General features: G+C 34.9%; 1 protein-coding gene across 1 annotated transcript in view; it reads left to right on the top strand.

Moving 5' to 3' along the window:
• The window catches only part of scn4ba (sodium channel, voltage-gated, type IV, beta a), a 34112-nt gene that overhangs the window by 9104 nt on the left and 8894 nt on the right, over positions 1-16114 (top strand). Inside the window, 1 exon segment of the mRNA NM_001077570.1 lies at positions 14246-14409. Coding sequence (NP_001071038.1) covers positions 14246-14409 — 164 coding nt within the window.

Genomic DNA, 16114 nt, shown 5'->3' with positions numbered 1-16114 from the left:
GGTTTAGATTCAACAAGCTACTGAAAATATTCAGAGATTTTGGTCCACATTGACATGATAGCATCAAACAGTTGCTGCAGATTTGTCAGCTGCACATTATGATGCAAATCTCCCATTCCACCACATCCCAAAGGTGCTCTATTGGATTGAGTTCTGGTGACAGGCCAAAGTGTGCCAAGAAAATATCCTCCACACTATTACACCACCACCACCAGCCTGAAGCATTGCTACAAGGCAAGATGAATCCATGCTTTTATGTTGTTGACGCCAAATACTTATTCTACTGTACCATCCAAACGTTGCAGCATCAGTCGAGACTCATCAGAGTAGCTGATAAATCTACTGCAACTTTGTGATGCTATCATGTCAATATGGTCAAAAATCTCAAAAATATTTTCAGCATCTTATTGAATCTATGTCACAAGGGATTAAGGCATTTTCCAAGGCAAAAGATGGTCAAACCTAGAACTAGTACGGTATACCTAATAAAGTGGCTGGTGTGTGTATGCTTTGAATTAATGTAAAATTTTCTTTAGTCATTAACCTAAAAGTAATATATATTTTTATAATATAGCTTATAATTGTGTAAAAGTTACCAGACCACCCACAAATGTGTGTACCTATCTTTGTTCGGCAAGTGGGAGAAAAAAGTTTGAAAAACATGCCTGAAGTAAAAATGTTCGCTGGTCCGAGCCTCGGCTGGGTCAGTTGGCATTTCTGTGTGGAGTTTGCATGTTCTCCCCGCGTTCGCGTGGGTTTCCTCAGTGTGCTTCAGTTTCCCCCACAGTAAGAAGTGAATGGGGAAAGCTAAATTGGCCGTAGTGTGTGTATGAATGAGATTATATGTTTCCCAGTAATGGGTTGCAGCTGGAAGGGCATCCACTGCATAAAACATATCCAGTTCATTCCGCTGTGGCGACCCCAGATTAATAAAGGGACTAAGCCGAAAAGAAAATGATTGAATGAATGAATGAATTAGGAAAACTCTGGGTTTTATTTTAACAAGTTAGTACATTTCTAAATCGGAGATCTAGTCTTTTTCAACTATTTAATCAACTACTGTCAGAGAATAACATGCTGAAATGTTGTGATTGACCAATCAGAATCAAGTCTTTCAGCAAGCCATGTAATATTATATTGCAATAACTTTTAATACATTTCTATATTTTAGCACATTCATAGAGGCACAGATGTAACATGAATAAGAAAAAGACAAAAAAATCTGATCATAACTGTTATGTTACCTGTTGTTTCTCCCTGACACTACGAGGAACTTTAACTGCTATAGTCATGGGAATGGTAGCTTGTCAGGGATAGAGATAATTAGAAACGAAATCTGGTTGAGAATTGATGGCCTGGATAAGAAAAAAGATGCTTATGAGGGTCAGAGTGATGGGAGAAAGGGGGACTGTTTGCTTTAATTAGTTTTGTTCTCTGGAGTATCTTTGTGATACTCAGTGGTATGCAGTCTGCAAGAGGAAAGTATTGTGTGAAGCCAATCTATGTAAGTGATATCATTTCTCATACATTTTACACTTCATATTTTAGAATATTTCAATTAATCATCTTTATTTATAGTGATTTTACAATATAGATTGTGTCAAAGCAGCTTAACAGAAGTTCTAGTAAATTAAAACTGTGTTCAGTTTAGTTCAGGTTAATGTGGTTTAATTTTCACTGCTAAAAGTCTGAACACTGAAGAGCAAATCTATCAATGCGCAGCTCCACAAGTCACAAACCAAGCAAGCCAGGGCTGACAGTGGCAGGGAACAAACTTCAACAATTGACGAAAGTGAAGACTAAAAAAAAAAAAAAAAAAACATCAAAAGACACCATGCTCAGTTGGGCAATGGCAATGACCATTTCTCCTCTGGCCAAACTTCTTGTGCGTAGTTGCAGTCTAGGTGCCGAAGTCTGGGGAACTAATTTTTATTAATTTCAATAATTTTTTGAATGTCTTTGTTTTTGGTCACACTTTATTTTGATGGTCCCTTGGTTGAATTTAAGTTTCATTGCAACTAATTTTCATTAGATAAGTAGACTGTTAGGTTGGGGTTAGTGTAAGTTGTTGTGTACTTGCAAAGTTTCTTAAAGTCAGTTAAATGTCTGTTGAAGGAGCTGTATCAGCAGATATTAAGCAGACAGTCTACTAATACTCAGATGGACTATCAAAATAAAGTGTTATCTTGTTTTTTACCCCCGTATGATCTAAAGATCTCTTTTGTAGACATTATTGTCATTATTGGTATCTTCATTATAGAAGACACATGGAATATTTGTGATCCACAAAAATTCAATAGTGAACAGTTTTAGAGATGTATCCACTGACAGCTGAATAAATAAGCTTCCCATTGGTGTACACTTTGTTATGATAGTTTTGTTATGATAGCATATTATTATATTGAGATATAGCCATTTCAAATATAGAAAAATACATTGAGAAATCCACCTTTAAAGTTGTCTAAACAAAGTTTACTAATGAAAAATGTCGTTTTTCCAAATGTATGTGCACCATAAGACATGGTTTTGTGGTCCAAGGTCAAATAAATAAACTAATTATATACTACGCTCAATCTAACTAAAACCCATCCATCCATCCACCTATCTATCTTGTAGGCCCACACAGAATACACGGAATTCTGCCAATTTTTATCCTATTATTGATTCTGTTAATTTGCTTGTGTAAAAGTGTGTAAACTCCTATTTATTCAGTTTTTAAATTAGTTTTAGTAATATTATTGACTAATATGAAAATAAGCATACGATTTAATTACAATGCAGTTTGTAAAGTAATATTTTCTGTCTTTTAGTAAAGATATTATATGAGAGGCTTGCTTTGTTTACCAAATAAAGTAGATCTGACTGGAATTGCATTGTAAACATTAAATACAAGTTAAAAAGGTATTATTTTTTATTTACAGTTTTTCTCAGTTGCTTTGGTCCATTTCTCACAATACTACAATTGCACTTATGCATTTCTCAAAACAATTATTACAAACTGCATAACCTAGTTGATAACCCGCAAAAGCGTGTCACTTGCTCAAAATGGAGAGCTTATTCCTCAAAAGCAAGTATTGATGTCAATGAAAATGTCAGTGTCATCAACATGAAAAGTCCTAACACCATTGTTTATGAACAAGATAGTCAAATGACTTTGTCATGTTTACATTTTGACCGTTTACATTTGTTTCAATGCAAAAAAAAAAGTCAGATTTTAATGACACTTATGATGGCACCATATACTTTTTACTAATTTGCACAGCCGTTTGAAAACTACAGTAAAGTTAGACATCACTGCATTTAGTGAAGTATCTGAGAACAAGACACTAAATATGTATGTTTCACATTTTTACAGCATATGCTCTTAACAAATCAATTTAGTCACAGCATTGTGCAAAAGAATAAATACACCCTTTTTTACAACCAACATAAACTTCATTTGAGTAGATCAGTGCACAACTGTGAACAATATTGCAGTACATATAGAAACTAAACCTACAACATACATAGGTTTGTAAATCACTCATGAAAATGTTCAATTTAGAAGACATTTTCAGAAAAAAAAAACAAATGTAAAAGTTTTCATAAAATTTGCTCGACAGATTTTGACAACTAGTTTAACATTTTTGTATGTAATGAGAAATGCATTAACTTGTGAAAATGTAAATAGTGTTGTAAGAAATACACCAAAGCCACTGAGAAAAACTGTAATATATTAAGGTTTTAGTTATGATACTCCCAAAATCATTCAGCATAAATCAGCAGATTTTTAACAAAATTCTCTGCAGAAAAAGCAAAAAAAAAAAAAAAAATTGCCATCTTTTCCATCTGGCCCCACTTATAACTAATTCATATGCACAATACTCAAACTGATAAGTTTGTTTGAGCTGTTTTTCTTTTTCTTTACCAACCAATACATTTAAATCATTGTTTCTATAATCATCATCATCATAATCATTATTATAGTTAATATTTCTATTATTATTATTATTATTAGTAGTAGTAGTAGTAGTAGTAATATTATTATGTTTTAAAGACCCTGAGTGTTAACAATTATCCACTAACATTGTCTGTGTATGCTACAAAAATAATACTAATTTAAATTTAAATCTATCTACCTGTTGCTTCAGACTCTTCAGGTACACTAGAATCTCTGCACAGATGTTTAGTTGACATCACACTTTGGCTGTCACAGAACTTCCTTTCTCTGAATGAAGACAAAACAGAATGAATTGTGTTTGGCAATTCAAACTTGCCTAATGAGTTACCTTTAAATCATCTTTAGTCATTTTAGCCATATAGTTAAAACATTGGGGGCTAATTTGGACAGCAAGTAGTAAAAATTATAAAAAGTTAAATTTGTTAATTCAGTGATCAAAGCAAGCTTTGCCTTCTTGCCAAAGTCAAGCCATTTCTGAGCCAGCGTGATCTAGAGAAAGCTATTCATGCTTTTATTAGCTCTCGTCTGGACTATTGTAATGCACTTTATGTTGGAATTAACCAGACCTTACTTCATCATTTACAACTGGTGCAAATATACGAATAGTCAAAAACGTGAGCACATCACATCTGTTCTTTACTCTCTTCACTGGCTCCCTGTTAAAATCAGAATTTAACTAATGTTGTTTGTTTGTAATGCAGTTAATGGCCTTACACCGTCAGATTTACATGACATTTTAAAGGTTCATAAACCTATTAGGGCCCTACGATCAGCAGGCCAGGGGTGATGTTTCATTTACAGTGGCAGATCTAGTGGAATACCCTCTCTTTGGAACTTTGCATCATCACACATGTGGCACTGTTTAATGCAGGGGTCACCAATCTCGGTCCAGGAGGGCCGGTATTGCTGCAGGGTTTAGCTCCAACTTGTCTTAACGCACCTGCCTAGGTGTTTCAAGTATACCTAGTAAGACCTTGATTAGCTTGTTCAGGTGTGTTTGATTAGGGTTGGAGCTAAAATCTGCTAGACACCGACCCTCCAGGAACAAGTTTGGTGACCACTGGTTTAAAGCAAAACTTTAACCAAACTTAACAATATAAAACTTTAGTACTGTAAAGCACGTTGGGCTTGCCTCCTGATTGTAAAAAAATTAAAATGCAAAAATATATAAAAAAAATTGAAAATTTTATATAAAGTTGATTGATTAATTGATTGAAATTGTTACTTTTCCATTTTTCCATTTTAGTTGTAATTTCAGTACATTTATATACTTTGAAGTTAGAATTATTACATCCCCCCCTCCCCTTTTTTTTCTGTTTAATGGAGAGAAGTTTTTTTTTCAACACATTTCAAAACATAATTTTTAATAACATTTTAATAACTTGTTTCTAATAACTGATTTATTTTATCTTTGCCATGATGAAAGTAAATAATATTTTACTACATATTAGATATTTTCCAAGACACTTCTATACAGCTTAAAGTGACATTTAAAGGCTTAACTAGGTTAATTAGGTTAACTAAGAAGGGTTGGGTAATTAGGCAAGTTATTGTATACCAATGTTTTTTTTTTTTTTTTCTGTAGACAAGCGGGTGGGGGGTGGGGGGGGTTGACAATTCTGACTTCAACAAACACACACACACACACACACACACACACACACACACACACACACACACACACACACACACACACACACACACATACACACATTACATTACAATACAACTTTTATTATATTACAATATTTATTTGGTGTTTATCTTTGTTCAGTAGTTTTGGTATTTCAGTTTAATCTAAAGATTTATTTATGTTAGCTCCCAATGTTATGCAAGTTTTTTATTTACATTTAAGTTTTGTACGTTTTCTTTGATTTATTATTATTATTATTATTATTATTATTATTATTATTATTATTATTATTATTACTTAATATTACTGTTGTTTTTTAAAACTTTGTTAGATGGTGGTTTCACAGTTTCTGACATTCAGTTCATATATATATATAAACCATTATTTATTTCAAGTTTTCCCCTGAAATCACTTTTTGTTAGTATTTCAAGCATCACCACTATGCCAAATCTGAGTGCAGTTTAAAACATTTAAACTCTCAGATTCCTGAAGCTTTTCACAGCTGAACTCTCTGACAGCAGTGGATGCATCTAGAAAATCAGAGATAAGATGTTTATTTAATTAATATTTAAATGTAATTTAGCATTCCACTTTTCTATGGGAATCTTTTGCTAACCCCCCCTAAACAACCTAAACCATCTGCTTGCAAGTCATCCATCAATAAATGCGGAAACCACCCATTTGAGAGAGTGGTTTGTGGTGAAATGAGCGCAGTGCCGCAGTCAGTACATTAAGTGAGGAAAGGCTGACGCATTACTGTAAGACTCCTGCTGTACAGCTGCACTCACAGCCTCTCAGGGGGAATCAGGGACAATGGAGGAGATCATGGGCTGAACAGATGATGGAGAGTATGAAGGAATGCTGGACAGAAGACAGAGCAGCGTGTCGATGGTGCCAGCCATGCTTGTATAGAAAAAAATAATCATTTAGGCTGTTCAAAAAATGAATACAGGAGTGCCGAAACACGTCATTAAAACACTCTTTTTTTCCTTCTTTCTTCGTTCTTTTTTTCTTTCTTTGCTTTTATGTACTTACCTAGATAAATATCTTAATCAGGGTTCACCACAGTGGAATGAACCACCAACTTATACAGTATATGTTTTTTGCAGCGAATGCTCTTTTAGCAGCAACCCAACTCTGGGAAGCACCCATACACTCCTGTATTCACACACATACACTACGGCCAATTTAGCTTATTTAATTCACCTATAGCGCATGTCTTTGGACTGTGAAGGAAACTGGAGCGCCCAGAGGAAACCCACATGAACATGGGAGAACATGCAAACTCCACACAGAAATGTCAACTGACCCGGCCGGGGCTCGAATCAGTGGCCTTCTTGCTATTAGGCGGTCGCACTACCCTCTGCGCCACCATGACGCCCTAAATTGTAATATATTATATTATATTATATAATATATATATATATATATATATATATATATATATATATATACATATATATATATATATATATATATATATATATATATATATATATATATATATTTATTTATTTTTATTTATTTATTTTTTAAATATATTAAGTGAGTGAGAAATAAAGCATACCTCGGCCAAAAGAGGAGACAAAATAGGATGTGATCGCTTTAGGGAATACGGGTCATTTTTAGGTGAATGCAGATGAAGGAAAGCCACTTCTCAGAATGTCAGACAGTTTAAAGACCTGCCATTAAAAAAATAAAAGTCAAACTAGAGTGTTTCCTACATGCTGACCCCTCTGCAAGAGAGAGTCTTTGACTTGAGATGATAAATTATTTACTCACATTCAGCTCTGCAACCAGGAGGAGCCACAAAGCACAGTATTTACATTACACGTACAGATCTAACTCAGATTTTATTAGAATTTAAGAAGAATTTGGGAATTCAATCAGTTTTCAGACTTATCAAGTATGGGTTTGGGTAAAAGATGAATTTAAAATGACAGTTGGTCAGAATAACAAATGTTTCAAAAGCACTGATTTAAAATCAGTGTTTTTTTCCCCATCAAAAACTTCTGAAGTTAACTCATTGGTATTGTGTTGTCTAAAAATGAACATTAACGTATGGGGCATTTTGTTAATTTATGTAAAAGAAAGAAAGAAAGAAATCCAACTGGCAAAAGTTTTTGAGTAAAACATAATTGTTGTTTTATTTTGTTGACATTCCCAAATGTACAATAAAAATGTTTAGCATAAAATTAAATAAAAATAAGTGCCATGTTTAAATTCATTTTTAGACAACAAAATACCAAAATTTATAATTTTTGGCCTGTTTCCACTGAGTGGTATACAGTTTGGTACCTTTTTTGTCCGTTTCTACTGTCAAAAAAGCTTTTTGGGTAACCTTTCTAAAGGGTACCTAGCACGACAAAAGGGTACCAAAAGGAGGAGCTAGATGCGCAGCTGAACGCTATTAACAGAAAAGCTTCACTAGTCCGTACATGAGAATGAAAACTATTGGAAGCAGCATTTTTTAATACACAGCCAAGACATTTCATCATAATACTATGTACATTCAACGAGTCATGGTCGAACCGAGCTCAAACAAACCTTGTCATCTGTTGTCCTGTTGTTGTTTTACGAGGATGTCTAGAAGCGCCAGCGCTTACACTTTCTCCGGAGAGCTTGTGATCACTTGTTGCACTTCTTTATTTGAAATAACAAACTTTTTGAGCTGATGATAACATTGTGCATATGATTATTGAAGTGCTTCTCACATCCATTCAGAAATGAATAAACGCAAGAGTGAAGCGTGAATAAACAAGTGGCAAATGAACTGCCATCAATAACTATTGTCATCACCTTTTGGACTATTATGAAGTGGGAATGATGGAATTACTTTCTAACAAGAGGTTACATGTGCTGGTGAAGATTACTGTAAATATACAGATGAGAGGTTTGCACTGACTTGGCTGGGAGTTGCATGTTGTTTTTGAACCCAAATAAGGACTGATTGGTTGTGTAGGAGACTGTAAGGGTCTGTATGTGTTCAAATGTTGCATTTATTTTTATTTTTTTTATATAACTGTAGACGTTACAGTAGGCTATTTCGCTCTATCATGGATATTGATGCTTTAGTTGTGGAGAGAGAATTTTAATTGTATTTTTTTAATCGCCATTTTATATAATAAAAAAAGATCAAGTTTACCACATATTAAAAATACCTCTTTTCTATATTTATAAAAACATTCTAACAATGAAGAGTCATTAACAGCAATAAATAATACATAAGGTAAAATAAATAAATAATAACAATATTAATGATAATATATAAGAAAAAAAATCTAAAACACTGTTTCCTTTTGATAAAAATTGTACAATTTTAGAAGGATTCCCATTTAAAACTATTTAATTTAAAGTCATTCCAGGTAAAAAATTGTTGTCTGATAACATTAAAAATAGGGAATTCCACAAGAATATGTTTAACATTTTAGTTTCTGTTGCAATATTGACATTTTGGGGTTCTTCTGCTCTGAATAAGTGCCCATGTGTGAGTCGCGTGTGTCCAATGCAGCATCTTTTGTAAACAATCTCATCATGTCTTGAGTTAAAAAAAATAAATAAAAAATTGGACTTTCTTCCTATTTCTGGCTGAATTTCAAAAAGTTTATTTTCTGAGCACTGATCCTATTCTGTTTGGCATTTGTTTAGAATATAGCCTTTAATTAGTAGCTTTAAATGAAGCTTTCCTGTTAGGGCTGTTTTCTGTTTTAGTTGGAAATGCTTCATCATACTGAAATGAAAGTCTGCAGCAACTACATTTTTTGACATGGCAATGTCATCTAAATATCAAACTCATCAAACTAATCATTTGCCATATAGTTTTCTGTGTGTTTGCACCGACCTTGACTGATGCAGCAGCTCATGTAGGTCTCTATGGGACATCTGAGCATCTAAGCCTTTTTCCTCCTTCTGCTATCACGCCCTGTCAGAGGGGAAAACAATAAAAGTGAACACTTCAAAATAATGCTTACATTCCCATCGGTCCTATTTTCCACCCAGGTGAACATGGTCTCTTGGGAATTAAGCTTTGAATGAGTGCTCATAGATCTGGCTGACATCTGCTCTTTTTTAATGTGAGTTTAGGAGTTCTGAGGCAAGGAATTATGGGCACAGAGCTGTTTAAATGACCTTTGGGGACAAGGTAAAGGTCAGAGTTATAATAAAATAAAAATTCACCCCATTTATTTTAAAAAAGCAACATTTCTAAAGTCATCAATGTGCGTGTATTTTTTTTTTTTTTTTAGTGCGTTGATGTCATCATTTTTATTCAGCATAATCCAGGAGAAGCTAATTGACAGACTTTTATTTGGTGAAGCTAGACTGCTTGAATCATATTGTCAACAAAGACAGTTCACATTTGAAATGTTTGGTTCAGCTAAAAATTAACTCTGGTAAAACTGCTCAGTTTTAAATATCTGGCATTACATTCAGTATGTAATGTGATCAGCTGCTAAATTTATGCATGCTCTCCCAGAATGGCTCATGCTGTAGACATGCACACCCCTGATAAAGTAAGATTCATTTTAGTTTCAGACATGTAAATACTAGTAGTATATGTAAAATCTTTTACGTTCAAGCAACGCCTAAAAATGTTTTTGAAAAATACACGCTGATCTCTACTAAGAAAACAAGAATAATTCTACTCCTTAACCCTTCACCTTACCCCACGTGAAGGGGTAAGGGTGTCCCAATTGTCTTTAGCTAAAAACATAAAACTGCTGGAAGCATTTTTGTATAATAAATACTAGCAATGTACAAAACCTGTTAGATGCTAATAAAATGGTGAAACATGCCAGCAAAATTATAAACATATATCATTCTAATCAATTTGTGATGAATTAAGGTCAACGTTAATGTACTGCAGATCCTCTAAGATTTTTTTTATAACTATTAGCAGTAACCATGAACCCTCTAGTGTTGATAACACCATCATGGCACACACAATGGCATGTCACCCACGTTAAAGGGGCCAAGTGAATATACAGTGTGCCTCGATTCACGCTATAAATAAACCAGAGTCCCAAGGACAGCTGTGGCCAACTGCAGACAGACAAAGACAATAAATAACACAGGCCACCGAGAAGTTACTGGTCAACAAAACAGAGAGATGGGGTTTAGGTATTCCTAAATTGAAATTGTGTTTCATTAAATTCCACATCGACTGAATGAAAACATTGCTGGATTTCATAATTAGGTTGGGAAATTTATCCAAACACAAAGGCAGTGAGAATGATTAAATGGAATTGAGACCACTGGGATGAAGGTTAGAGTTTAATTAAAACAGCTTATAGATAATGCATATAAGCCGTATGATGGACACACACAAGTAATCTGCTAATTTAGTCACCATTTCGTTCTGTGGGGCATCTAATGCTGATATTATCAGATAATGTAAATGTGCAAAGGACACAAAGAATTTAGGCTGACGTCTACTATGATTTCATTACAGCTTGATTTTTTTTAGCTATAATCACCAATACTGAGATTTGCTGAGGTGTACACGTGAGCAGTCACAGGCTAATCCACACTGCTGAAGGTGTGCGTTGAGAGGTCTTGTTCAGCACTTGTTCCCCGAATGCTGTTGTTACGTTAATTACCAAAACCACTGAGCTGTCAAGTCATTAACTGTTTTTTATAAAAGAGTGATGTAAAGCAAAAAAAAAAAGATTTGCTGGATTGCAGAGGAACAGACATGCACATGCATTCTTTCTTTTTGCTCTCTTGATTGAATGTTTGCAAAAACTTTCTTCCATGACTACTGCTTTGCCTTTAATGTATTTGATTGTACTGCATTCATGTTAGCTAGACAAAATGCCATGTTTCCACAGTTGTTTTGCTTGTGATCAACATGCCAATATTGTGATAAACATGTTCAATACCACATTAAAAAAGTAACATTCAAAAAAGCATGTTAAAACATGCTAGCAATGTAAAAACATATCAACATGCTAGCACGATTATAAAATATCTGACAATTTTCATATTAACAGTCAACATTTTTAGATAACATATTTTGCTTTTGATTGGATTAACAAAACACATCTCAATGTCATTAGCACTGTGAAAACTTTAGAAGCATCCTTCTACATGCTAATAGGCTTTTAATGTATTTTTAGAAACAATTTATGAACATCTTAAAACCTGTTAATTATGTGTTGAAATGTGCTATTAATAAGTACTGTAAACTATATAAAATGTTTCCAGCCTTATAGTAAATATCAGCACTGTGAAAACATGATTATTATACCAAAAATGTTAGAAGCATGCTAGCAAAATGCTAAAACAAGCAGGCAACAAGATTAACATAATATAAATGATTTATCAGTTACAACCAGCTATCTGTGGTTAATGTTAGCAAATATGGCAAAACATGGCAAACTTGTTAGGATCATTTTAGTAGCATGGTAAAACACAATCAATGGGATAAACACATTAAAACATGCTAGGGATATGTAAAACATTTTATAATGATGCTAGTAATATGCTGAAATATGCTGACAGTTATGAGAATGACATGTTAGAAACTGTTTATTAATATGTTAAATCATGCTAACAAAGCGTTAAACTGTCAAAAGTCGATGTGTATAATGCTAAACTACAGCAAAGTTTGAATGTTAGCAAATGGATAAAACATGCTAATAACAAGATAATAAACATTCTAAAATTCCACCAATATGCTATAACCTGCTACGAATGTTAGCAAACATGCTAAAAGCATAAACATTCTGGGAGCCTTCTTGTATAGTAACTATCAGCAATGTGCAAAATATATTTGACGCAACAGCTAAAAAACTTATAAAAAAACAATAGCAAAATAATAAGCATGCTAATAATAAACATAAATGTATGAAAAAGGCTAGAACATGCAGTGAGTTAGTTACCAAACATGCCACAAATGTGACAAACATCATCTTAGGAAACATGTTAGGAATGTTTAAGAAGTTAATCCCTGATGTAGCAATGCATTTATTTGCTCATTAGTTCATTTATTCTGGGGTTCCTGTCTTCATCAAAGATATTTTTATTATTTTAATCAAATAAGCTTTTAAAAATAATTTATGTTTGAGGCCAAGCTTTGTCAGACATTATAGTAAAACTTTGTCTAGTTTGGGGTCCCATACTCATTTATCAAACATACTTAATGACATCACAAACATACTGAAAGGGCCAGTAGCACATTGATTTGAAAATCTTAATTCTTAAGTGTTTTCTGCAAATAACAAACATTTTCTTGAACAAGTTGAAATATTTATTTTGTAAACCTATTAGAGGACAAAGAACAATAAAGCAAGCCTTTTCAAATGCAGAACAAGGATCATGTCGGCTTTTTCTTTGCCAGCACCTTTTGCACATCAGTTGTGAGCACAGTACGGCTGTATGTCAATGTAATAGTGACAGGCTCAGAAATGAACTCTGAGTTTAGAGTAGCCATATTGATGAATAAGTGCACAATAAGTGCTGCTTGTCCATCTATAGGTGATCAATAGCTAGAAAGTGGCAGATGGGAGGCAGGAATATGACCTTGGAGAAGAGACTGTTACCACCGTCAGCTATACTGATATACAAGATAATTTTTTCTGAACTTGCTTCACTTGAAGTTTGACTCTGACTTAAAACTTCAGCATACATATATTGCTATTATACTATAGCAATATTCCTTTTTAGAGCTTACATTTTCAGACGCAAAACTTAATCATAGTCTTCATTGTAAAAAAAAAAAAAAAAATGTGTTTACTGCCTATAAATATTTATAAATGTTTAAATGTTCTATGGCGCGGCAGAACATTTAAATTTAACACAATCTAAATCAAGTCATTTTAGCCAGTTAAAGTCAAATTTATGCATATAAAATATATTATCTCAACGGCAAAATTGTGGCAATTGAAAATGGTGAGTGGCTAGTAATGTTGGAAATCTACTTGCCACAGTGGCTGATGATATAAAAAGTTAATGTCAAGCCCTGGTCCTAAGTCATGGCTGAGCACCGTGGAGAGCTACCAACTTGCGAATTCTAAAATGTATGGCGATATGCGTCGCCGAGCGGCACTTCTGGTGTGCGACTTGCTTTACGTTCTTGTTACAGCACCAGTGGCACCGAAATTAGGCACCGAAATACATATTACCAACCCTACTAGTGATGGTCCAATCTTATACAATTCACACAAAACATCATTCACATGTTTCCACTAGACATGATCAGATGCACTGTAAAATGCAACACTTAGATGTAAGCTTTTATATATAGGCTTTGGCATAATGGCTTTCAAACACACGATGGGGATACCAGAGCTGGGGTCAGAAAACAACTCACCCTGTCAGGCTCAGAACAAATGACTCATATATTCTATGTTTTACCTCTCGTCTCTGCCAGTATTGCTTGTCTCCTCTTTTCTGCTTCTTGTCACTATCAAAACTGCTCTCTTATGTTCTGATTGTGAGTTTTCAGAAAAAAAACTCAAGCCTCTTGTCTTGTTTTGAGAATGACAAACCAAATATTTTCTGTGTTCAAATTTAATATCGTTACACTCCTAGAGTGAGATTTTACTACAGTTGTGGTAACTACAAAACATTCTGATGTACCTTCAGATCAATCACCGGCCATTGTTGATGCTCTTTCAAATAGTCTTTTCTGGTTTGATAACCATTTCTCATCTGTCCTCCATCTCTCTTAGGAGTCTGGTACTCTCAGGCACTGGAGGTGAGCACAGGGAAGGTCCATTTCATAGAAGTGATGAATGGAAGTTCAGTGTTGTTACCTTGCACTTACGCCAGCTGCATCGGCATTAAAAACCTTTACTTCAGCTGGCAGTTCAAGGACAATGGGACACTAATTAAGGTGAGACATTCACACACACATACACCTCAAACACACTATTTAATTAAACACAATATTTCATACAGCTCATCCAAACTAAAGATGTGGATTATAGGCCTTGATATACATCAGGCCAACATGATGTTAATTTGGAGTTTGTTTATTACTTGTATTTTCAAAAAATAAAAAATAATAATAATAATAAATAAAAAACTCATATTTAGTAACTTATCTTAGCATCCACAGGGGTTGGACAATGAAACTTAAATGCCTGGTTTTACACCACAATAATTCATTTCTAATGGTGTAGGGCTTTCTTTTGCTGCCAGTACAGTGTCAATTCATCTTGGGAATGTCAGATACAAATCCTCCACAATTGGCAATAGGGATTTTTTGATGGCGATACTGGTGGAGGAAAATGTTTTCTGACTCAATGTGGCTCAATAATATTTAGATCTGGTGATTGTGCAGGCCGTGGGTGATATTCAACTTCCATTCCATGTTCATCAAACCATTCCGTCTCTAGTCTTGCTGTCTGTATTGGTGCATTATCATCCTGAAACATGGCAGTCTTCAGGATACAGAGTTTCAACCATTAGTTCTCCAGAATGGTTTAGTAGTCTTTGGCAGTGACTTGACCATCCAGAACAATTATTGGACCTAGGAATATTGCCACCCAAACAGTCACTGACCCACCCCTCTGCTTCACTCTGGGCATGGAATAATCTGGGTTGTTCGCTTCATTGGGGCTTCCTCACACCTCCCTGTAACTCTCCATGATGTGGGAAAGACAGTGAAGTTGGACTCATCCGAGAATACATGTTTTACATTGCACTTAACACTGCTGGTACCATTAAAACTGATGTACGGCATCGGCATGAGTGACCAAAGGTTTGGCTAAAGCAGCTGTCATGAGCAAGGAGACTGCTGTCCTCCTGTTGAAGGATGCAATCAAGCTGATTCCTCTAGCCAAGATGAAGAAGGGGTTTTACAGCCTGTACTTCATTCATTTTCTTGTCGGCTTAGTCCCTTTATTAATCCGGGGTCGCCACAGCGAAATGAACCGCCAACTTATCCAGCAAGTTTTTATACATCGGATGCCCTTCCAACTGCAACCCATCTTTGGGAAACATCCACACAAACATTCACACACACACACTCATACACTAAGGACAATTTAGCCTACCCATTTCACCTGTACCGCATGTCTTTGGACTGTGGGGTAAACCGTAGCACACGGAGGAAACCTACGCGAATGCAGGGAGAACATGCAAACTCCAGCCTGTACTTCATTGTACCCAAAAAGAGAAGAGGACTACCACCCATCCGAGATCTGTGCATTCTGAACAGTAATCTGCTCAAGATGCCATTCAGAATGCTTATGCAGAAATGCTTCTTTGGTCGCATTCTTTATCCACAAGATTGGTTTGCAGTCATAGACCTGGAAGATGCATATTTCCATGTCTCTATTCTCCCTTTTTACAGACCATTTATTTGATTGTGTTCTAGGGCTGGGCATGACAGTACAAAGTCCTCCCCTTTGGGCTGTCTCTGTCTCAGGCTTTTGGGTATTTACATTCTCAATTATCTTGATGACTGGCTTACTTTAGCTGAGTCTCGGGATCAATAGATTGTGCACAGGGACAAGGTGCTTTGGCACCTCAACCGGTTGGGTTTAGGTCAAACGAGAAAAGAGCAAGCTCTCAACTATGCACAGCATCTTTTA

This window comes from Danio rerio, chromosome 15 (assembly GCF_049306965.1).
Source record: "Danio rerio strain Tuebingen ecotype United States chromosome 15, GRCz12tu, whole genome shotgun sequence".
Classification (NCBI taxonomy): Eukaryota; Metazoa; Chordata; class Actinopteri; order Cypriniformes; family Danionidae; genus Danio; species Danio rerio.
The sequence above is the reverse complement of the archived record's forward strand: the minus strand, read 5'-3'. Positions and strand labels throughout refer to the sequence as shown.